At 44.9% G+C, this 24,168-nt stretch overlaps 1 protein-coding gene across 2 annotated transcripts in view; it reads left to right on the top strand.

The window, feature by feature from the left end:
* The window catches only part of GLIPR1 (GLI pathogenesis related 1), a 42,785-nt gene extending 19,298 nt beyond the window's left edge, over positions 1-23,487 (top strand). The window contains exons 3-6 of one of the 2 annotated variants that reach the window (XM_075600221.1): positions 8,958-9,043; positions 11,468-11,550; positions 16,638-16,660; positions 20,758-23,487. In XM_075600221.1, the coding sequence (XP_075456336.1) occupies positions 8,958-9,043; positions 11,468-11,550; positions 16,638-16,660; positions 20,758-20,865 (300 nt within the window). In that variant the 3' untranslated portion in view covers positions 20,866-23,487. Of the gene's footprint in view, positions 1-8,957; positions 9,044-11,467; positions 11,551-16,637; positions 16,665-20,757 lie in introns of both variants that reach the window. The other variant, XM_075600220.1, reaches the window with a different exon arrangement.
* The last annotated feature ends 681 nt before the right edge of the window (positions 23,488-24,168 follow it).

Genomic DNA, 24,168 nt, shown 5'->3' with positions numbered 1-24,168 from the left:
CCAGTTAACCTTTGACTCCCGGGTGAGGTCAGGGGATGGCCAAATGGGGTGTAACCCCTTTAATCCCGGGCCACCCCCTTTCTCCCTCTACACCTCCCCTTCTTAATGGGTGACCTGTGGCCCACTGGCCCTAACGGGGTGTGGGGCACTGCTGGCACCATTAATGAACTCAGTCTCAGAGGGATAGTCCTGGCGTGAAAGTCCATCAGCATTCCTGTTTTCACTGCCCTTTTTGTGTTGAATGGTAAATTCAAATTCTTGCAAAGCCAAGCTCCATATCAGCAACTTGGCATTCTCCCCTGATACCCTCTGTAGCCAACTCAGGGGATTGTGGTCTGTGATGACCGTGAAAGCCCTCCCATATACATAGGGCTGAAGCTTCTTGAGTGCCCACACAATGGCCAAGCACTCCTTCTCAATGGTGGCATATGCCACTTCCCTGGGGAGCAGTTTGCGACTTAGATACACCACAGGGTGCTCTTTGCCGTCGTCCCCCACCTGGCTCAACACAGCCCCCACACCAAAGTCTGAGGCATCAGTTTGTATAAGAAAATGCTTGGTATAGTCTGGAGCAGCCAGTATAGGGGCTCCAGCAAGCGCAGTTTTCAGGGCCTGGAATGCAGTTTCACAGGCAGGAGTCCAGGTAATAAGCACAGGCAGTTGCTTCTTGGTCAGATCAGTCAGGGGTTTGGCCAGGGCGCTGTACTGTGGGACTAATTTCCTATAGTATCCTGCGGTGCCCAAAATGCCATGACCTGTTTCTTGGTTTTTGGAACAGGCCACTCAACTATGGCTTCTACCTTGGCTGGCTCTGGCTTAAGATGCCCTCCACCCACCCTGTGCCCTAAGTACAGGACTTCTGCCATCCCTACCATACACTTAGTGGGTTTTAAGGTAACCCCAGACTCCCTGAACTACTAAAGACAGCAATGTCATCTAAGTAAGCCATGGCATAGCTCTGCATCCCTTCCAGTAACCTATTGACAAGGCGTTGAAAGGTAGCCGGGGCATTCTTCATCCCAAATGGCATCACCAAAAACTCATAGAGGCCACTTGGAGTGATGAATGCTGACTTCTCCCTAGCTTCCAGGGTCAGTGGGATTTGCCAATAGCCTTTGCTCAAATCCATGGTGGTCAGATACTTTGCCCCCGCGAGTTCATCTAGTAACTCATCCATGCGGGGCATGGGGTAAGCATCTGACACCGTCCCAGCGTTGAGCAACCGGTAGTCCACACAAAACCTGGTGGGCTTGTCTTTCTTAGGAACTAGGACTACTGGACTTGCCCAAGGGCTCTGGGACAGAGTAATTACCCCTAGGGTCAGCATCTCCTCAATCTCTCTCTCCATACTGGTCTTGACCTCTGCTGACACTCTATAAGCGTGCTTATGCAGAGGCTGCAGGTCCCCTGTGTGTACTGGGTGTTTTGTGAGATGGGTGGTCCCTGGCATGTCAGTGAAGAGGGCGCTATACTGAGCTAGCATGTCCCTGGCTTCTCCCTTCTGCCTAGCACTCAACTGTGCCCCTATCTCTACCTGCTCTACAGTGTTTCCCTGCCTTGCCTCCCCTAGGAGATCAGGCAGAGCATTGCTCGCCGGATCTTCCAGCAGTGGGCTACAAATGGCCAGCACTGCTCCCATACTCGGTGCTCTGTACTCTTTCAACATGTTGATGTGGTATGTTTTATGCCTCTCAGGCGCTACCTGTACAACATAGTTGCACTCATTCACCTTTCGGATAACCGAGTACGGTCCCGACCAGGCAGCCATCAGCTTGTTCTCCCGAGTGGGTTTGAGAACAAGCACCTGCTGTCCTGGGATGAATTCTCTGCTACGGGCCTTCTGGTCATACCACCGCTTTTGCTTGGTCTGAGCAGCCCTGAGGTGGTCCTGGGCCACCCCCATGAGCATCTCTAACCGGTCTCTGAGATCTACTACATACTGGATCACTGAAGCATCAGTAGCAGTAGTCTCCCCTTCCCATCCCTCACGGAATAGGTCCAGAGGTCCACGTACCCTGCGGCCATATAGTAGCTCGAAGGGGGAGAAGCCTGTAGATTCTTGCGGTACCTCTCGGTATGCAAACAGCAAGTGCTGCAGGTGAATCTCCCAGTCTTTCCCCTCCGCCTCTATAAAGGTCCGAAGCATCTGCTTCAGGGTCCCGTTAAACCTCTCACATAATCCGTTTGTCTGGGGATGGTAAGGGGTAGTGCGCTGGTGCTGTACACCGCAGGCATCCCAGAGACAATGTAACAGTTCACTCATGAACTGCGACCCCTGATCGGTTAGGATCTCACTAGGGAAACCTACCCTAGCAAAAATGTTCAGCAAAGCTGCTGCCACTGTCTTGGCACTTATGGTGCCAAGCGCTACCGCCTCAGGGTACCGGGTGGCAAAATCCACCACCGTGAGGATGTAGCGCTTCCCTGACCTACTAGGAATCATGAGGGGTCCTATCAGGTCCATCGCTACCTTCTGGAAGGGTTCCCCTATTATCGGTAGGGGTTTCAGGGGTGCCTTCACACGGTCGCCCGCCTTACCTACTCGCTGGCAGGCATCACAAGAGCGGCAGAAATTGCTCGCATCTCGGGATGCCCCCAGCCAGTAGTAACGCTGCAATAACTGGGCTCGCGTCCTAGTGACCCCCTGATGTCCCGCTAACGGAATAGAGTGAGCTACCCGTAACAATTGCTGTCGGTACCCCTGGGGCACTACTAGCTGTCTCTTACCGGTCAATCCCTCTTCTATCCCCGGGTTCCCTTCTTCTCTGTATAGGAGTCCCTTATGCCATAGGCAGCGTTCAGTGCCCTCCCCTGCCTCAGATTCGGATGCCCGAAGTCTCACACCGGCCAGTGTAGGGTCTGCCTTCACTGCCTCCCTAAACTGGGCTCCTAAGTCTGGCCACCCCCCAGTCAGGTCATTGTCAGGGGAAGGGGACAAGATAAGGGGGAACAGTAAGTCAGCCTGTGGTTGCAACTGATCCTGGCTTACCTCCCCGGGCTCCTCTGCGCCCTCCGCTAACGTTTGTCCCAAAGGCTGGGGGACTGGAGCGGCCACCGCCGGCATTGCCGCTGTCTGGCTCCGGGTAACCGCCGCCACTGCAGCGGGCTGGGGCACACGGTCATAGGTGCAGGTCATCGGTCCCAGGTTGTTGCCCAAAAGAATTTCAGCATCCAAACCGGGTAAAACCCCCACCTCCCGCATACCCTTGCCCACCCCCCAATCCAAAAAGATGCGGGCCACCTGCAGGAAACGTGGCTCTCCGTCGGCCACAGTGATCTGCATCCCAGGGCCTGGGAGCAATTCCTCTGGCCGGACCATATCAGGTCGGACCAGGGTCACTGCGGCTCCTGAATCCAGCAAGCCGACTGCTTGCCGGTCACGGACTGTGACCGGGGTAAGATGTTTGCTCCGGCCGTCCGTCTGCTGCAGGTCTGCGCTGAGATGTCCTCCGTTCCTGGCTGTAGGCACCGATGAAACCGGGACAGGGGTGACATGGGACGTCTCGCTGGGAGTTGTTTCCATGACCGGTCCTGGTTCTTTGGTGGAAGCCACCCGCACGCGGGCTACGGGCTTCGCAGCTGGGGTGCGTTGCCATCGATAGGGTCCGTTGGAACGCAGGGGTTCCGGGCAATCTGGTCTGAGGTGACCAGTGCTGTTGCAATTGTAGCACCGGTGCTCATGCCGGAGCTCTCCCGCCTTCTGTGACCCGCTGCCCGCAGGCGGCTTTTGGGTCCACTGGGGGGTACTCACAGCTTTCTTTGCCGGCACCGGTGGGGTTACCGCTTTGGCTGGTACCTTGGCGGTCATCTGGGACCGGCTGACCACATAGTCATCGGCCATCCTCGCCGCCTCGGTGTAGGTCTTGTGCTTTTTATCATACACAAAAACCCTCACCGCCGGCGGGCACTGCTGCATGAGCTGCTCCTGAAAGATGAGGTCCAGCAGGCGTTGGTAAGTCTTGGCCTCAGAGCCCTCCACCCAGTGTAGCCCGTACAAAGCCATGCGGGTCATATAAGTGACATAGGTCTCCTGAGGGTGCCTCTCCTCCAGCCGGAACTTACCCCGGTAAGCTTCAGGGGTAAAACCGTGCTGAAACAGCAAAAGTTCGTTCAGGTGGTCATAGTCATCAGCAAATTCATCTGTAAGCGCCATCAAGGTCTGCTTAGCCAAGCCGGAGAGTATCGGGTCCAGGCGTGCAACCCTATGCTGGGGAAGCACCCTGTATCGCCGGCACTGCGTTTCAAAGTTCCTTAAAAATATGTCGATCCGATCAGTGCCTTCCACGTACTTGGTGAGACTGTGCTTGTCCAGTTGGAGTTCATCTTTGCGGGGTTGGACCGGGGGGCAATAAGCGGGTCTGTTCACTGCCATTGAGATAAACTTTAGCCGCTCCTCCGCTGTCCCTCGGCCTCCCCACTTTGTAATCAGTGCCAACATTTCAGGGGTAAACGGACTGGTGGCCGTAGCCATCAGTGCCCCTCGTGTTGCACTTGTCCTGGGAGGTGCACTTGTCCCCTCCCCGGGATCCTGCCGCTCCGGCACTGGGTTCAGTCCCTGATCTCCGGGCGGCTGCACAAGGGCAAGCTGAGTCGTATCCTGAGACTCTGCATGCTGGGCTTCATGTGCTGTGATTGCGGCAATCATGTCCTCGACCTCCTGGTCCACATATTCCAGTCCATGGGCACGGCACTTGTCTTTTAGCTGATTTCTAGTTTTCAGGTAATAGGCATTCTCCGCTTCACTCATTGTTCTGGGTCGCAGCAGGTGAGGTGGTGTGACAACTTGCGTTACTTGTTGCATTAACGTGTGTTCAATATCTTTAGACCCAGGAACTCGCAATTACCATCAAGTTCCTGCTAGATCACAGTACCCCGCAGAATACTGTAATCTAGGTCCAGTTCAATCCCGCCGCTGCCACCAGTTATTATACACGCCTGTCACGGTGAGATTATGGCAGGCTGTATAGTCACACATAAATATATATAACAGATGATATATATTTATCACTGGGTCTGAGCTGGGACGAGTCTTAGATATAACAAAGTAAATTTATTCCTTTGGATAGGTGAACACACGAATAATACAGTAACAAACAAGAAGTACACTTACTTTGGGGTTGGGGAATGAGAAGTATATAGCATAGCAATTCTCTCGCAATCAGGTAGCATTCAGATGATAAATTGAAGACCAAGGATACAGGGTGAACATCAGTTTATAAACCTTTTGTGCCCTATCCTTAACATTGAGTACCGTGGATTGGTTTGCAATTAACTCTAGCCAGTGGTTAACGTGGGAACACTTTTTGACCCATGCCCCCGGCTAGTTGGTATATGCGCAGTAGAGCTCTGGGGTCCCATTTCCAGTGGTTGACAAATCACCAAAAAATCTACTCGCCACACAAAAAAATCTACTCGCCACCTAGTACCAAACGTGTGCCGCTTGGGCCAATATTTACTCGCCCGGGGGTTAAATCCACTCGCCCGGGGCGAGCAAATATATAGGTTTGTCGAACACTGCCCATTTCTATAACCCCTCCTCTATATCAGGAATGCCAGCTAGTCTACCAAACGGAGTACCTTGCAGGAAATCCTTTGTTGTGAAGTGTGAAATGGAACACTTGAAGACTGCTCTGGAACACTTGAAGTAGTCTCCACCCTCATGCAAATAGTGGAGGTGACAAACTCCTTTGAAACATACTCAAGTCCTAGACATTGGGTCGCCTTTCTGGCCATATGCTACCCTGGTATGCAAAGGAATTTCCTCTGAGTTTTACCCATATCTCGGAATACAGTATGTTGGATAAAACATGAACATATTAAAATATCCGGTTCCTTTGGGTCCAGCAGGTCCAAACTTCCCAGTTCTCAATGCCGGAACTGGGACACCCTATGGTCCAATTTGCGACCTGCTACGACCTGGGAAACCGGAGATACACAAATACACTTAAAACCGTTTTACATTTTAATACACAAATCTCCGCTGTAAATTAAATCACGGTTTTTCACTAAATCCCCATTGAAAACAACGCGCTTCGCCGCAATAGACTTTCAATGGCAAACCGCCGCCGTTGGCGGCTATGGGAATCCCCGCCATAGACTTTCAACGGGGCGATGCCGCCGTTGAAGTCAATGGGAGTTTTCCGCCGTAGCCGGTCAATGGGGTTTGGCCGCCATTGGAGTCTATGGGAAAAATCCCGAACTTTCAAGGGGGTCCATACTCCGTCGGGTTGGTCCCAGAGGGTCAAGGATGGTTCTGCAGCGATGCCGGAGCACTGGCTACAGATACCCCAAACCCTGACTCTCTGGCCCCTCCGGAACCGGAGCTATGGAATACCAAATTTCTGCATTTGACACTTAGCCGTTTTCCTGAGCTGGTTCTGCCGCCGCCATTGGAACCTATGGCGAGGCCCGCTCTTCCCGGTTCGACCCTTATCGGGGGTTCAGGATACGGGGACCCAGTTGTGGTCGAGTGGGGGGAGGTCTAGGAACTAGGGACAGCAAGAATTTTATTCCTAGGGGCCCTAGAACTGTTTATTCTCACGCCACTTGTCGTTGAACTTGACTTGTAAGTGATCAAAGCTCTTCTATTGAAATTGTATCCGCTTTGCGGTTAAGCGGTTTGGACGGCAGCAAACTCGTTCCTGGAAAGCTTTCTCGAGGGTTTCTCCATTGAAGTCAATGAGCCCATTGTCTTTCAATGGGAAACCGCCGCTCTCCCTCTCGGACGCCATCTGCTGGTCTTCTCAGGAACAGGACTCCACAGCAAGATTCACCATTAGAAAGCATTGAGCCCTAATGGCGGCCTATGGGAACCTGCAAAATGGTGCCTGAAAAGGCGGGAAAATTACACAAAGGGCTATAATCACTATACAACTATTAACCCTTGTGCTCCCGGATGTATCCCAGTGTGTGTGTGCTGCAGACCAGACGTTACAATAAAACAGGGGAATACACATGTACATGTCATTACAGGGATTAAATAACCGTTCTGGGTCTTAGCCCAGTTAACCCTTTGACTCCCGGGTGAGGTCAGGGGATGGCCAAATGGGGTGTAACCCCTTTAATCCCAGGCCACCCCCTTTCTCCCTCTACATACATGATACCATATACAGGCATACCCCGCTTTAAGGATACTCACTTTAAGTACACTCGCGAGTAAGTACATCTCGCTCAATAGGAAAACGTCAGCTCACGCATGCGCCTGTCAGCACGTCCTGAACAGCAATACCGGCTCCCTACCTGTAACGAAGCTGTGCGCAAGTGGGGAGACTATAGAGCCTGTTACACATGCATTATTTACATCAGTTATGCACGTATATGACGATTGCAGTACAGTACATGCATCGATAAGTGGGAAAAGGGAGTGCTTCACTTTAAGTACATTTTCACTTTACATACATGCTCCGGTCCCATTGCGTACGTTAATGTGGGGTATGCCTGTAATATGGGGGATGATGTATATAAAAATAGAAACTACAAATAATGGTGTAGCCAGTAATAAAGTGTAATTTAATCTACAAATAAATGTGTTGGTCTCACTCACAGATTTGTTCTCTAAAAATGGCATATCAGAGATCCATCTCTCTCTGATGTGAGCCCTTCAATAGACCCTCTGAAGTATTTTCTTTAAGACCACTTCGGTATGTGTTTCTCCCAAAAATATAAAATAAATATACATGTGCTTTCTACTGTTTTTCTTTTACAAATACAATTTTACAAAATATTACATAACATTCACATAACATTACAAGTTTACAATACAACATTTACAACAATTCACATCCCGGGCAACGCCGGGTCTCTCAGCTAGTATAAAATAAAGGAGAGCTCGCAATAGTGTGGTACGATGAAATCAAGTATATTACACAATCACAGATAAGACGGTTTCACTCACATTTCGCAACAGTTAAAGTTCATGGGAGAGAACCGTAGATCGCTGGAGTCTGGCCGGACCGATTGCTGCCTGTTTCACATCCGCATATGTCACGTCCTGTGACGGCTCTACTCAGGGCGGATGCGGCTTCTCCGGTCGTTCGGTTCCACTCGACTGCCAGTACTTGTCAATGATATGATCACCAGTCCTTCCAGGAAGAGCTGATTCAATGCGTTTTGCTAAGCTTCGTCAGAAATCATGTGGCATATCTCCATAGCTGGCTATTTATAGCCATTACTATACATATCAATCAATATTTAAATACACAAGTACTCATGTTTCAATTAACCACTCAGCCGCTCAGCACATAACGACTTATGTGAAAAGTGATAGTGGAAGGGGAACATATGACAACATTGTATATTCCATGTGGTAAATGCTCTAATCTGCATATACAGATGCAGCGGCCGTTATTTTAAGGCATCACGGCGCCGTTTTCGTGTGCGCTGCTGTACTCCACGCGGCATGAACGTGGCCAATCGCCCCAGGCACGCGCGTTTATCGCGGTTGCTTTATTTGAATTTTATGGATTGTGTGCAATTATATGCAATGAAATGAATGAATTGTAATGTGTACAGTACTGTGCTACTGTGTCAATTTCAGGTGTTTAAAAGCCGAAACACTAAAATGCCATTTTATGCACTCGCCTGCACTCGTGTCTTTAGGCGGAACGGTTGGAAGTAATCCCGCGCCATCACATGTGTATTCCGAGGTATTAGTTAACTAAATAACCAAGTATTTAATATTATTATTATTATTGAAGTATTTTACTTTTTACTTTTCATCATATATGTTTTGTCAATTGGATGTAGCATTGGGCACCCCCTGTCTCTTGTTGTATACCATTGCCATGCTCAGTAGCTCTCTGGTTGACATAAATATATATTCATCATGTGGTGGGTGTGGGAGTTTGAGCTTGCTGGGAATGTGTGTTAATTAACTTCAGAATTAGGCTTTTGGCATGCTGCTACATTTTGAGTATTAAATCATATTCCTGCAATAAATGTGTCTCTACTTTTCCTAGGTTGTTTGGGATAACTCTTATAAAGTTGGTTGTGCAGGTCTCAAGTGTGGGAAAAGTTATATATTCTGTTGCAGTTATGGACCACCGTAAGTACAGTATACAGCATATAAGAAAGCAAAAGTATAAGATGTGCAGTTTAGTGTGTACTACCAGTTTCGGTCATTTCAATTGTGTTTTAAAAAACAATTTCTGGTGTTCCCTAAAAAATAAACCAAAAACTACAAGCCTGACAGCTGGCAGAAGTTACAGCTTGCAGCTATAACTTAGCGTTTTCTTGATCACCAATTATTAGTTATATGAGGATCGACTGTACTACATGAGGTTGCTACCCACATGATCCATTTGAATCCTCCTGCTGTTATAGGGACCTGCAATGCATTGCTATGCAATGTGTTTCAGGCCTCTCTGGCAGTAAAAGGGTAACATTAACACGCCTTATCATTACTAGGGCTCAAATTGCCTCAGTTTAGATTGCAAAAACCAATCACTTCTTACAAGCCACTTGTGTGTCAATGATATTGCATCTCTAAATACGAATTGTAGCCTTTACACAAGTCATTCACAGTTAACGTAAAATATAACTGCTAACATATAAACTGTACATGGTTGTGTTTCAGCATATCTCTTTAATTTACATCTTTCAACCCAATTTTTTTTTACTCTTCATATAGGAAGAATGGTATTTATCAAAAGTATCTTTCATTTTATATAAATTAATAGATTCAATAGAGATAACTTACCAGATAAAAAAAAATTCATAGATGTATTAGCCAATTTCATATTTGTTTCAAAATTGTTTTAATTTTGGGACAGGACAATGAAATATGGGTCACATTTATCAGACTGTCGCATGGGAAACGTCTATGAGACTATGCCTATAACATATTTTTAATTAGAAAGACTTTAGACCATAATGCTCCATAATGGAAGTTAGCAGGTAGTATTATTTCAAAGACACCCCCCTTTATCTTATTATAGCATTAGGAAGTATTTTGTTAAAAGATCCATTTTTTTGATCTTAATAGCGACAGATTACTGAACCTAATGGACCGTTTATTCAACTAGGACCCCTATTCAATATGCTTTGAAGGGAATTCCCTGTGCTGGAGATGATTTTAGTCCCATTCATTGCCCAAAATATTGAATAGGAGCTTAAATTGGTAGTTTTTATGTTCTTGCTATCAAGCTTTAGTGATTATACCCTTACATATCATCCAATTATAAAAGGCTTTACGGTTTAATAAAGGAGGCAGCTATACACTAGGATTGATCCACCTTGGAGTAAATTAATTGTGCGGGTAATTTTTAATAAAATGTGGAAAACTATTTATGGGAAATAGTTTTTAGTCCTATTTAGAGTATTACAATACATAAAAACCGAATCTGCAATCAAAACTAATGTTTATGTTTTGTTTGAGTTGTGCTAATCAAGTACAAATAATCAAGCTGGATTCTAATATTTATTTTCTGCAGGTTTCTTTACTACTACTTGTCTCTATAAACACACTACTCTCCGGGACTCCTTTCCAGCTTCTACAGTGGAAGGAATACCTCAATTGCTCTTTAATTCGAAATGTACTCCCACTTGATCTCATTCCTTAACATAAGACCTCTTGCTCCCACCGTATTCCATATACTCAGCCACCTATTCAGCTCCATCCACTCCGATACGTTTTGTCTTTGAAGCATGCAAATTTACACCAAAGCTTAGAACGAACATCTTTGACTTCATTTGTTTCTCCATCACCCTGCCTCTCCAACCAATTGCTTTTAAACGTTGCTTTCTTGACTATTATTATCTTCTAACTTTTCTTCACTGGATCACAGTTTTCGCCCTTGTGGTCTATTAAAATGCTGCTACTAGAAGCATCTTGCCTTCTCTTAAACCTATCACTGCGTCTCTCCTCATTGAGCTCCTCTTCGTCATATTGAATTCTGAATTTACAAAGTTCTACATTTCACCTTCAACATTCTTTCATCCCTTGCTCTGGATATCAGTATTGTGATTTCACACTGTTATTGCTCGCCTCTTAAACTCTGCTCAAGGCTGTGTTCTTTCTAATCCACTTTTCATTACTGTTCTTTACCACTTGCACCTAATTAACTGTGGATATTATTTCCCATTAGTATCCTGTAAGTACTGTTTCTTCCCATTTTAAACACCATCTGAAAACTCAGGTTTACATGCAAGCATTTCAGTATCTTCAAAACACCCACTTACCTTTTTGGATATAAATTAATGGAATTACAATGATTGCTGTAGTGTCTTTAGTCTCTCAACAGACTGTTTAAACTATAAACTGTTCTTGGCATAGATATTATACTACAGTATAATGTTAATATATGTTCTATACATTTTTACGGTATTATTGTTAGATAAGCACATCAGAACTATATAAATGAATATTTATATAAAATAGGTAATTATGAACTTTAGATCATACAATAGCAAGATAAACTGTCATAAACCCACCAGGTGGGTGTAAAAGATTCTTTATTCGTGTTTACAGTGGAAACTACCCAAGAAGGCCCTATCAAACAGGAATCCCATGCAGTGACTGTCCAAATGAAAGTTGCAAAAACAAGCTTTGCAGTAAGTGCATGGACTGACAATTTGCATATTATATCACTGCTTAGATATGATTAAGATTTGTAGTTCAGTGTTACACATATTACCAAAATGGAAAGGGTAAGCCCTGTTGCTTCATCAACCAACAATATACGGTGGTTTGTATATTCGTGCATCAGTAATCACTTAGAGTAAGAAGCTGGCCCGCTCAACACAAGCTATGATATGCCAAGTAAGGAGGCTTGATTGGCCTAAAAGGCAGGAATAAGCCGCAAGGCAACTATGTAAAGTATTAACAACACGAAAAGCAACTTTCATGTAAAAAAAAAAAAAAAAAGATTTGTTCTAAGTTAATTTAACATGTTTAAACTTTCTGAGTAGGACTTCAATATGAGTATACCTGGAACTGTGTAGCTATGTAGATATAAACCAATTAGTCCCCATGCTAGTCGCTAGTAAGTACAGTATATTGAAAGGTAATAAAAACAGTTTTACTACTCTATAGTACGACCAGAGTAGGCTTGAAATTTTGCGTGACTTGGTGCCGGGGGAAAGCGCTGGGCCTCTTACGTGCTGCAGTATCTCCTCCTGCTCCTCATCTCAGCGACATCACGTTATCATGGCAACGTGACACCGCAACGTCGCAGAGAGGAGATGCTGGAGCTGAGAAGCCGGTTAGAAGGTATGAGGCACTTACAGATGCCTCGTGGTTTCCCCTGAATTAATCTAGACTTAAAATAAATCGGAGACGAACAAAAGGTACAAATTCCTTGAATAGCTATTTACAGTGTTTTTGCAGTCCGACAGCGATAATGTCACTGAAGATAGGTCAGTATAGAACTGCTACTAAGCGGAATATGGCTGCACTATAGAGTAGTAAAACTGTTTTTATTATCTATATCTATATTTTTGAAACCATTGTATGTCCGTGTCTAGGGGCAATCTGATTGGTCCGTCGGTCTGTCACTCAGCCTCCGGCCAATCAGATTTCTCCTTTGGCCCGCCCGTGCACAACTCATTGGTCACACTCACCAGCCACTGACACCGCTACCCATGGGCATCGCCGGCCTGCTCCTCGGCGCCGCTGCCTCACCTGCAGGAGGGACCCCCCACATGCCTTCTGCAGCTCTCCGGGCTCAGCTCTCTGTGCAGCTCCCCCCCCTCTCTCCCTCCACATGCCCTCTGTGCTCTCCGTGCAGCTCCCCCCCCCCTCTATCCCTCCACATGCCCTCTGTGCTCTCCGTGCAGCTCCCCCCCCCTCTCTCCCTCCACATGCCCTCTGTGCTCTCCGTGCAGCTCCCCCCCTCTCTCCCTCCACATGCCCTCTGTGCTCTCCGTGCAGCTCCCCCCCTTCTCTCCCTCCACATGCTCTCTGTGCTCTCCGTGCAGCTCCCCCCCCCTCTCTCCCTCCACATGCCCTCTGTGCTCTCCGTGCAGCTCCCCCCCCCTCTCTCCCTCCACATGCCCTCTGTGCTCTCCGTCCGGCTCCCGTCCGATCCCTGCTCCTCCCTAGCAGATGACTTGAGCTGGGGTGCGACTCCCCCGGCCTGCAGGAGCTGTATGCTCTAAGGTAAGCAACTCCCCCCCACACACATTCCCTCCTCTCCGGCCTCATCCCTCCGTCCGTCCGTCCCTCCTCCAACACACACATATACACACACACATGTAGACACACACATGTAGACACACACACACACATGTAGACACACACACATGTAGACACACACACACACACATGTACACACACACACACACACACATGTAGACACACACACACACACATGGTGACACACACACACACACACTTATGTAGACACACACACACATATGTAGACACACACACACACATGTAGACACACACACACACACACATATGTAGACACACACCCACACGTAGACACAGACACACACATGTACACACACACACGTACACAAACACACATGTACACACACACATGTACACACACACACACACATGTAGACACACACACACACACACACACATGGACACACACACACATGTAGACACACACACACACACACGTAGACACACACATACACACACATGTAGACACACACACACATATGTAGACACACATACACACACACACACACACACACACACATATGTAGACACACACATACACACTCACACACACACACACACACACACACACATATGTAGACACACACATACACACACACACACACATACACACGTAGACATACACACACACACATATGTAGACACACACACACATGTAGACACACATACACACATGTAGAAAAACACACATATGTAGACACACACACACATGTAGACACACACACACACACACATATGTAGACACACACCCACACGTAGACACACACACACATGTACACACACACACGTACACAAACACACATGTACACACACACATGTACACACACACACACGTAGACACACACACACACACACACACATGGACACACACACACATGTAGACACACACACACACACGTAGACACACACATACACACACATGTAGACACACACACACACATATGTAGACACACATACACACACACACACACACACACACACACACACACACACATATGTAGACACACACATACACACTCACACACACACACACACACACACATATGTAGACACACACATACACACACACACACATACACACGTAGACATACACACACACACACACACATATGTAGACACACACACACACATGTAGACACACATACACACATGTAGAAAAACACACATATGTAGACACACATACACACATATGTAGACATACACACACACATATGTAGACACACACATACACACACACACACACACACACACACACACATAGACACACACACAAACACACACACATACACACACACATATGTACACACACACACACACATGTACACACACACATGTACACACACACACATGTACACACACATACATGTAGACACACACATACACACACATGTAGACACACACATACACACATGTAGACACACACACACGTAGACACACACATACACACACACACACACATGTAGACACACACATACACATACACACACACATGTAGACACACACACACACACACACACACATGTAGACACACACACACACACATGTAGACACACACACACATATGTAGACACACACACACACGTAGACACACACATACACACACACATGTAGACACACACACACACGTAGACACACACACACACATGTAGACACACACATGTAGACACACACACATGTAAACACATGTATACACACACGTATACACACACACGTATACACACACACGTATACACACACATATGTATACACACACATGTATACACACACATGTATATATACACACACACGTATACATACACACACACATGTACACGCACACATGTTCACACATGTAGACACATGTATACACACACACACGTATGCACACACACGTATACACACACGTATACACACACGTATACACACACACACGTATACACACACGTACACAAACACACACACACACATACACAAACACACACGTATACACACACACGTATACACACACATGTATACACACACACACGTATACATACACACACACACACACACATGTATACACACATGTACACGCACACATGTTCACAAATGTAGACACATGTATACACACACACATGTAGACACGTAGACACATGTATACACACACACACACGTATACACACACACGTATACACACACACACACGTATACACACACACGTATACACACACACACACGTACACACACACACACGTATACACACAAACACATATACACACACACACGTATACACACTCACACACACGTATACACACTCACACACACGTATACACACTCTCATACACACTCTCACACACACACACACGTATACACACTCATACACACTCACACACACGTATTCACACTCACACACACGTATACACACTCACACACACTCACACACATGTATACACACTCACATGTATACACACATACATGTATACACACACACACATGTATACACATGTATAAACACACACGTGTATATACACACACGTATGTGTACACACACACGTACGTGTACACACAAACACACACACGTGTTCACACGCACACACACGTGTGCACACACACGTGTACACACACACACACGTGTATACGCACTCATGTATATACACGCACACACGTGTGTGCACACACGTACACATTATATATATATATATATATATCACACATAGACACAGACACACACACACATATACACACACACACACACGGTATCCCCAGCACCACCACATCAGCACACTGGCACCTCCCCCATCGCCACACCCACATCAGCATCCCCACATCATCACCAAACCCTCCCAAATCAGCACCCCGATACAATCACCATCAGTACAGCCACAGCATCAGTACCACCGCACACCGCCATGGGCCGCGTGGACCACTCCCCACCCAACCACCCAAATGCCACCCCCACACCACAAACATCCCGGGCAACGCCGGGGCTCTCAGCTAGTGTTTCAATATACTGTACTTACTAGCGACTAGCAAGGGAACTAATTGGTTTATATCAACACAGCTACACAGTCGAAGTATACTACTATGGAACGCAAATGGGCTGCTCAACCTGAACTCACTAGAACCACAAACATTTATTATACTTACGGGTAACTGAGTGTACACAAGAAGGGCTTTTCCTGCCTAATTCCTCACCAGAAGATAACCTCTTCGGACAGGGCTCTCTTTTTTGCTTCTACATTGCTTTCCCCTAGTGCACCCACCCTATTTTCACCCATTATTTACAGGTAGAGTGTGTATCAGGTCTCTAGTTTTTGTAAATTCTACGAACTCAGAAGCAATGGTTATTTTCGTCCAGATACGGACTGAATGGTAGCCTCAGCGTTATAGAGTTATATAAGCAATGTTTTTCTATTTTCAAAGCAGTGAGATTGAAAACTGTCCAAGATCCCATTAAAGGAGCAAACTTAGTGTTTTAAATGCTGTTCTATAAATGAATAGAATGCGACTCTATTTCACCAGAACTTTCAATATTGTTTTTCTACAGTGAATCCAGAACGTGAGAAAATCGTATGTATGTATTACATTTATACACTCTGGTTCATGCTATAGTATTTGTTGACATCCTGTTTGTTTGTGGTAGCTCGTCTTACCTTCAGGTTACATTTTGCAATAACATAATTATACATTTTGTATCTTTTTGTCATAGTAATATTGATGTAATAGTCTTTTAAAAAAACACTTTAAGGTGTATTACCAAGTCATACTTGGAGGGATTGGGGAATCTTAAGTATCGATCACATGGCTGCGACTGCCAACCAACGATGGAACCAGAAATAGAGGGGGCTCCACTACCATTTAGATTGGGTAGACCACTCCGATAGAGCAGTCAGCCTGGTCAAGACCTAGAAAATGAGCATTTTTACTACTAGTGGGCCCCCTGGAGTGATAGGACCCTAGACGTACTAGGTGCATCAAATGGACCTTGAAAATCTTAAAAGACATAGTAGCTTATTTTATATCAACCAAAGTGGCTGATCGAATCGTTTTTGGCTGACTTGCCCCATCGAAGTCAATGAGGCATGTCGGTTAAAATGCTCCAATTATCTGCTTCGGCGGATATAGAATAAGCCCCAAAACCATTGTTCCTGTCACATAGTGAGGTCTATTTATCAGCACCAGATTTATGTAGGGAAAAATCCAGTTCCTTTTAGTGGGACTACATTCCCCATTCTTAACCTCCCTCCAAACATTTATGTAAACTCTCACACTATGAGGGAGTGCTTGTCAGAGGATAAGGAGGCTGAACACAGCACTAAACTAACATGACAGAACTGGGTTGATGAAAGTTTTGAAACGCTGGATAAACAAAAACATGTTTGTTATAATAGAGAAGGTTTTTTATTTTTTTTAGATGGGAGTAGCATTACCCTTTCTCACCCAAACATTATTAGCATGTATTTGTAAAGCGTCAACAAATTCCACATTATGGTACAATGGGGATGCAGACTTCTGTAAATGACATAAACAGAATGACATAATAATTAAGGACAAACATGCTTCAACAGATATAAAAGGTAATGAAGGCCCAGCTGTTAAGATCTTACAATCTAGAGGGAATGAGGGACAATATTGAAACAAAAGGCAATGTGGCTGCTCATTGTGGAACGGAGTATGCCTTAGGATAGAGTGTGGTCCAGCCGCACAGCTGATCCCATTAAGATTTGGCGGTGTGGATGTTTGGGGATGTTAGATAATGTCGAGTTTGGTCCAACTGCACATCAGTTCCCTATAGGATTAGTGAGCAGTGGTGGATGTTAGGGGTTTGCCAGATAGAGTACTTTGAGAAGGAGAGTTTTTACGGAGCTTTTAAATGTCTGAAAGATGGGGAGAGTCAGATGGTGCGTGGTTGGGAATTCCAGAGAGAGGGTGCAACACGGGAGACGTCTTTTAGGCAGGAGTGAGAGGAGGTACTATGGCAGGAGGAAAGGCAGATGTCATGGGCAGAACGTAGGGGATGCTTAGAGATATATTTTGGGATGAGGGCTGAGCTATAAGAGGGGGGCAGCGTCGTTGAGAACTTTGTACATTTTATTCTGTAGGATATGAGAAGCCAGTGTAGGGATTTGCATAGTGGCGCAGCATAGGTGGAGCAGAGAGTAAAATAGATGTGTCTGGCAGCAACATTTTGGATGGGATTAGGCAGAGTTCAGAGTGCAGGATAAGTAGCTCGCGCCGAAACAAACACTATGACAACAATGCATATGCGCATAGTGCACGTACACATGCGCTACGTGCTTCGCAATACAAACAAGTTTGTAGTTCAAGTGCCACGTCACGGAGGAGCACGGAAGCTAGTGAGTTCTACTATGGACATGGCCGCAGAGTTGGCACAGGCAGGGGAATGTCAGCTAGGAAATGGTTGCAGTTTTCGAGTCGGGACAAGATTAGTGCGTAAATTAGGATTTTAGTAGCGTCATGAGTGAGAAAATAACTTATTCTATCAATATTTGGTAGGTGGAGACAGCAGGACATAAGGAATTGAATGTGAGGAATGAAGGATAGGGCAAATTGAAAGATGAGCCTTAGGCAGCGGGCTTCTAGTGTTGATGAGGTTGTGGTATTCTTGACCGTGAGGGAGAGTTTGGGTGTAGGGGTGGCACTGGAAGGGGGAAAGAATATCAGTTCTGTTTTGGACCTGTGAACTGGGTCTGCCTTGTGGCTCACAGGCTTACAATGCTTTGGCCAAAGGGTTAAACTAAATGACCCTTTTCCAAGAGAATATATAAGTATTTTACTGTGTATTTTTGTCATATTGGATGTAGTATTGGGCTTCTCTGTTGCTTGTTCTGTTTTGGACATGTTAAACTTCAGGCAACAGTGGGACATCCAGGTGGAGATTGTGGTGAGACAGTGGTGACATGGGATAAGAGACAGGGGGAGAGGTCGGGAGGAGAAATACATTTAGGAATCATCAGCATAGAAAGGTTACTGAAAGCCAAAAGATTATCTTAGTTCACCAAGAGAAGAGGTGTGGAGTGAGAAGAGCAGAGGGCCAAGGACCCCAACAGAAAGAGGGAGTGAAGAGGAGGAGACACAAGAAGGAAATGATTGGAAATGATATATACAAGGTCCAGATATTACAGAGTAACACCCGGGAAAGAATCCCTGGTAAAGCACTCTTAGGGGGCACAGATGGGTAGGATAATGTATAATCCAAACAGATACCCCATTCATATGCAAAAAATGAAAAACAATACAATTTTCAGCAAATAATTATAAATTCAGGGCATAAAATATATATAATTAAAACACTGGTGGCGGGTATGGCTAAACAAACATTATCTGGCCCATCCTTTGCCAAACAACCAGATATTATACACCGAAGGGGTAAATGTCCTTAGAGATAGTCATAAGAGACATAGGATATACCTATTCTTAATACAATATATTCCCCCAATCAATACGGGTATATAATAGGATACATATCACATGCTAATCATAACATAGTATTCCCTGTAGTATACAACAAAAGTCAGGGGAGCCCAATGCTACATCCAATTGACAAAACATATATGGTAATAAGTATAAAGTTAAATACTTCAATAATTATATTTTCTTGGTTATTTAGTTAAACCCTTTGGCAGAAGCGTCATAAGCCTGCATACCAACGTCAAGGCATAACCAAACTTTGCAGGTCCTAACACTAAACTGTGAACCTTCCCTTTTACCTCTGTATGAGGGGAACAACCATAGTAGGTCTTGTTCATACATCAAAATGAGAAAACCTCTCAAGTTAAAAAAGGTGGGGAGGGGTGAACTCTGGGAGGAGGGGGCATCTACCTCCAAACAACTGTTTCCGGTTAGAAATTGAATTAACACACACTTTCCCAGCAAGCTCAAACCCCAACACAAACCACATCATAAATATAAATATATCAAAAGGTGTTCTACTGAGGCATGGCAAATGTATACAACAAAAGACAGGGGAGCCCAATGCTACATCTAACTGACAAAACATATATGGTAATAAGTATAAAGTTAATAAATACTTCACTAATAATATTTTCTTGGTTATTTAAACCCTGTGGCCAAAGCGTTATTGAAGTATTTAACTTTATACTTATTACCATATATGTTTTGTCAATTGGATGTAGCATTGGGCTCCACTGTCTATTGTTGTATACATTTGCCACGCTCAGTAGCACTCCTTTTGACACACACACACACACACACACACACACACACACACACAATTTACTGGGAAAGTGTGTGTTTACTCCCTGTGGTAAATAGTCCTTCAATATATCGAATAGTCAGTAGCTATTGTAAGGACTCAATAAGTAACCTCAGATAAGAAATGCAATATGCAACAAATACTGTATAGCAGCAATGTACCCCAATTCAACCCCTTCACAAGGTAACCAAATTCTGAGTTAGAGAAAAGTATCTAACAGCATAACCATCACACAGATCTAAGGGTAGCAATATAAACCTCAGTGTGTGGACTGAAACTCAGCTGCAGTGAAAATGGTATATAACGGCAGTACAATACATTGCAGTACGGTGCTTGGATAGATGGAAATGAGCCTAGGAATTTATCTGCTATATTTGAGTTGTACAATTTTAATAAACATTCATCTGACGATTAATCTCTTTTTACACAGATCACTACGGCTGGACCCCAGCTTTTTATTCATCTCATCTTTTTTGCGAAATATACTGCATTGCTGGTATCAGTTTCAGGATTTTCCTATTTGTGTTATTTTTCGTAGCAGATGTACTAATACGCCGTTCTCATCCAGGCATATTTAGAAATAAATAACGCCTTTGTTGGTCTACCTGTGCCCTGAACAGCAACACGCAATATGTCTACACAAATCCACTATGCTTTTACTGTACCCTTTCACAGTTTGCCCCCCATACACTGGATAGGCAGCAACAACAGTTCATTTTGCAATTTGATGTTATTTCTCTGCTTTTTATTTGCAAATATGCTTATATTGCATTTCTTGTTAACACTGTCTGCTCCAGATGGGCATATTTTACGGAAGTGCTTGACATGAGTGCAATCTTTATTTGATCATCTTCTACTCTTCTATGCAGTGGTTGTAAGAGAGCTGTTCATTCATGGGATTATACCACTAGTTGTCTGGTGGGCCTTTGGATGAAAACGACAAGAAAATGCAAACAGGACACCAGGGATCAGTATTAGAAATATGTATACATGTAATGTAAAAACAAGGAAACACTGTCCCACGTAGGACCAGATAATGATCATTTTAAAACACATTAATGCTGTAAAAACAATAAGATAAATGCGTGGATGAGAAATCCAAAAAGACACAATACACAGAATATGCAAATCTACATATGAAAAAAAATCAGTTCATAAAGTATATAGACATGAACAATGAGGAAGGTAACCGAGCACTACTCACGAGTATCCAATGAAGAAAAAATGTTATGAAGAGGAATGTGCGTTATCCATAAAAAGTTATTTATTGGTTATAGGACATAGGATAAAAATGGCAACAAAGTCGCCCCACCAACGCGTTTCGGGCCCAGCACGGCCCTTTCTCAAGGCATACATATCAAAAATGTCATGAACATATGTATAGGTAAATACTAAATGTTCTAACCAATAATAAAACATACAGCGTGCCTAATCGCAGCATCATGATGCACGTCGCATGGCACTGTGCACGCAAACCCCGCCCCCCCGGTCGCCTCCAACCAATCGAACAGCAGACTGAGGTCCGCGCTTGCGCAGTGAGCAACTCCTGGCACGTCTACTGTAGGTCACGAAGCAGGGGAACTGCCAGATGACAAAAGTGCATGTGCGCATCAATTCGGGCCACTGCTGCACGGGCGCGCCTAAGGGTAACTGAATGAAAAATAATAAAACTTTTTTAAGAAAATACAAACTGACAGAATAAATTATGAAAAAAGGAAATGTCTAAACAAAATACACACTAGATGCACAAAAGTATATAGAACAAGAATATAAATGTAAGTACAAAAAACACAGAGGGGGTTGTGTGCTAACCGGGAGTTTGGAGCAATTACTGCTGCCGGGAGGTGCTGATGTATGTCCGGACTACACTTCTCAGAAAGCTAATAGTATGCCAGTCCATACTTCCTGATCTCGTCACACCAGCCAATGGGAACGAGCGCCAACGTGACCTCTGCGCGTTTCACAACATCGTTCTTCGTCTGGGGCTCACGTTGGAGGCTGTCAGCACAAACTAAATAGCCCCTTTCAGCCAATGGAATAGCTTCTTCAGACTCTTAGGCTGGGAGCAGTGCTGAACCACGCTGAAGCTGAGGCTCGCCTGCTGAAGCCTGTGCGATTTCATGCACATGCAGGCAAGCCAGCGGGCGTGATCGGGAGGGGGGCGGGAGGCTGAGGGAGGCGGGGCAGGGACGTCGCTGGGCCAATCGCCCGCGATGCACCGACGTCAACATCACGGTGACGGCGCTGTGACGTTGACGCTGCTTCAGGCTGATTGGATGTTTTCAGCCGACAGCACGCTGAAAAACAGCTATGGTGTCGGCTGAAAAATCCAACTCAGCACGCCTGCGGACGGTCGCGTGATCCCCCTCTAAAGACATCCTCATTGAGGATGGCGCGGAGCGTCCGTACGGCTCAGCGCGGCTTCCCCTGCTATGGACGTGGCCTAAAGTGTCTGCAGTACTTGCCGAATTGCAATTTACAAATTACAGTTACTACACTACAGTATCCATTTATAGTTATTAGAATCTAATAATAAGCTTAACAAACCTTGATCATTATCTGTTCCTACGTGGGACATAGTGTTTCCTTGTTTTTAGATTAAATATAATTTTTTTTTCTAATACTGATCCCTGTTGCGCTTTTTGCATTTTCTTGTCGTTTGTTGGTGAGACCTCCTTTGGGAGATCTCACATAGGAGTGTTTGGGAGTAAATCCAGGCTGAAAGCTGCAAGGGGCTCAGATTTATCAACGTGTATTTTCAAAGACAGCACGAGCGCGGTTCCATTAATTTTGATGGCCTTTGGATGAAAATGCAAGAATCATTTGCAGATTTCTAAAACGTGTAATTCCTTTTTTGTTTACAGTGACACACACGTGGCCATATCTACCAAGCAGCCTTCTGCCACACATGCACCTTCCAGCATTGTGAGCTGTTAGGTGTCTTCCAGCACCAGAAAACTGCTTCATAAATATGGGCCACAATGTTTTGCTTTCTGGAGATAGTACTAAGGTTGTAAATGATAGTTACACTGTACAGTGCTTTAACATGAAGTTATATGTTCATTTGTATTTGGCAACCTGACAAATCAACTTATTGCTTATGTTGTGTATCATATTATGTTTTATGATATTTAAGAGCATATTAAAAAGTTTACTGGGACTGAAGGAGTGGCTCAGTGAGTAAAGACTGAAAACATTACTGAGTGTGAACATGGGGGGCTTGGTCCAATTACCGGTGTTGGCTCCTTGTGACCTTGGGCAAGGCACTTTATCTCCATGTGCCTCAGGCACCAAAAAAATAATTGTAAGCTCTACAGGGCAGGGACGTGTGCCTGCAAAAATGATACTGTACTGTATGTTCAGCACGGCATACACTGTCAGTGCTATACAAGAAAAAGAAAAATTGTTTTCATACTTACAGTCATTTTCTTTTTCTGAAATTTTTCCATGGCAGTGGGCACACGAGTTTAGCTCCACCTCTGGCCGGGATAGGACAGAAAACTGCAGGTAGAACTTCCTATAAGTAGCTCCTCCTACCTGCAAGCAGTCTTCGGTTTTCCCCACAAGCTGAACGATACATCAATATAATTAGTACATTAACAACTAAGGGTCAGGGAAGATATGCCCACTGCCATGGAATGATTCCAGGAAAAGAAAATTACTGTAAGTATGAAAACAATTTTCCTTTTTATCTCCATGGCAATGAGCCCATTTGAGACATACCCAAGTAGTAGTAAACCAAGGGAGGGTAAAAGTAAGTGAGTCACAGTAAACAGACGTTTATTCAGTTACTAACGCTTTTAGTACCCTATGGCCAAAGCTTGCATCAGCAGAGGCCTGC

This window comes from Ascaphus truei, chromosome 5 (assembly GCF_040206685.1).
Source record: "Ascaphus truei isolate aAscTru1 chromosome 5, aAscTru1.hap1, whole genome shotgun sequence".
NCBI classification, from domain to species: domain Eukaryota; kingdom Metazoa; phylum Chordata; class Amphibia; order Anura; family Ascaphidae; genus Ascaphus; species Ascaphus truei.
The sequence above is the reverse complement of the archived record's forward strand: the minus strand, read 5'-3'. Positions and strand labels throughout refer to the sequence as shown.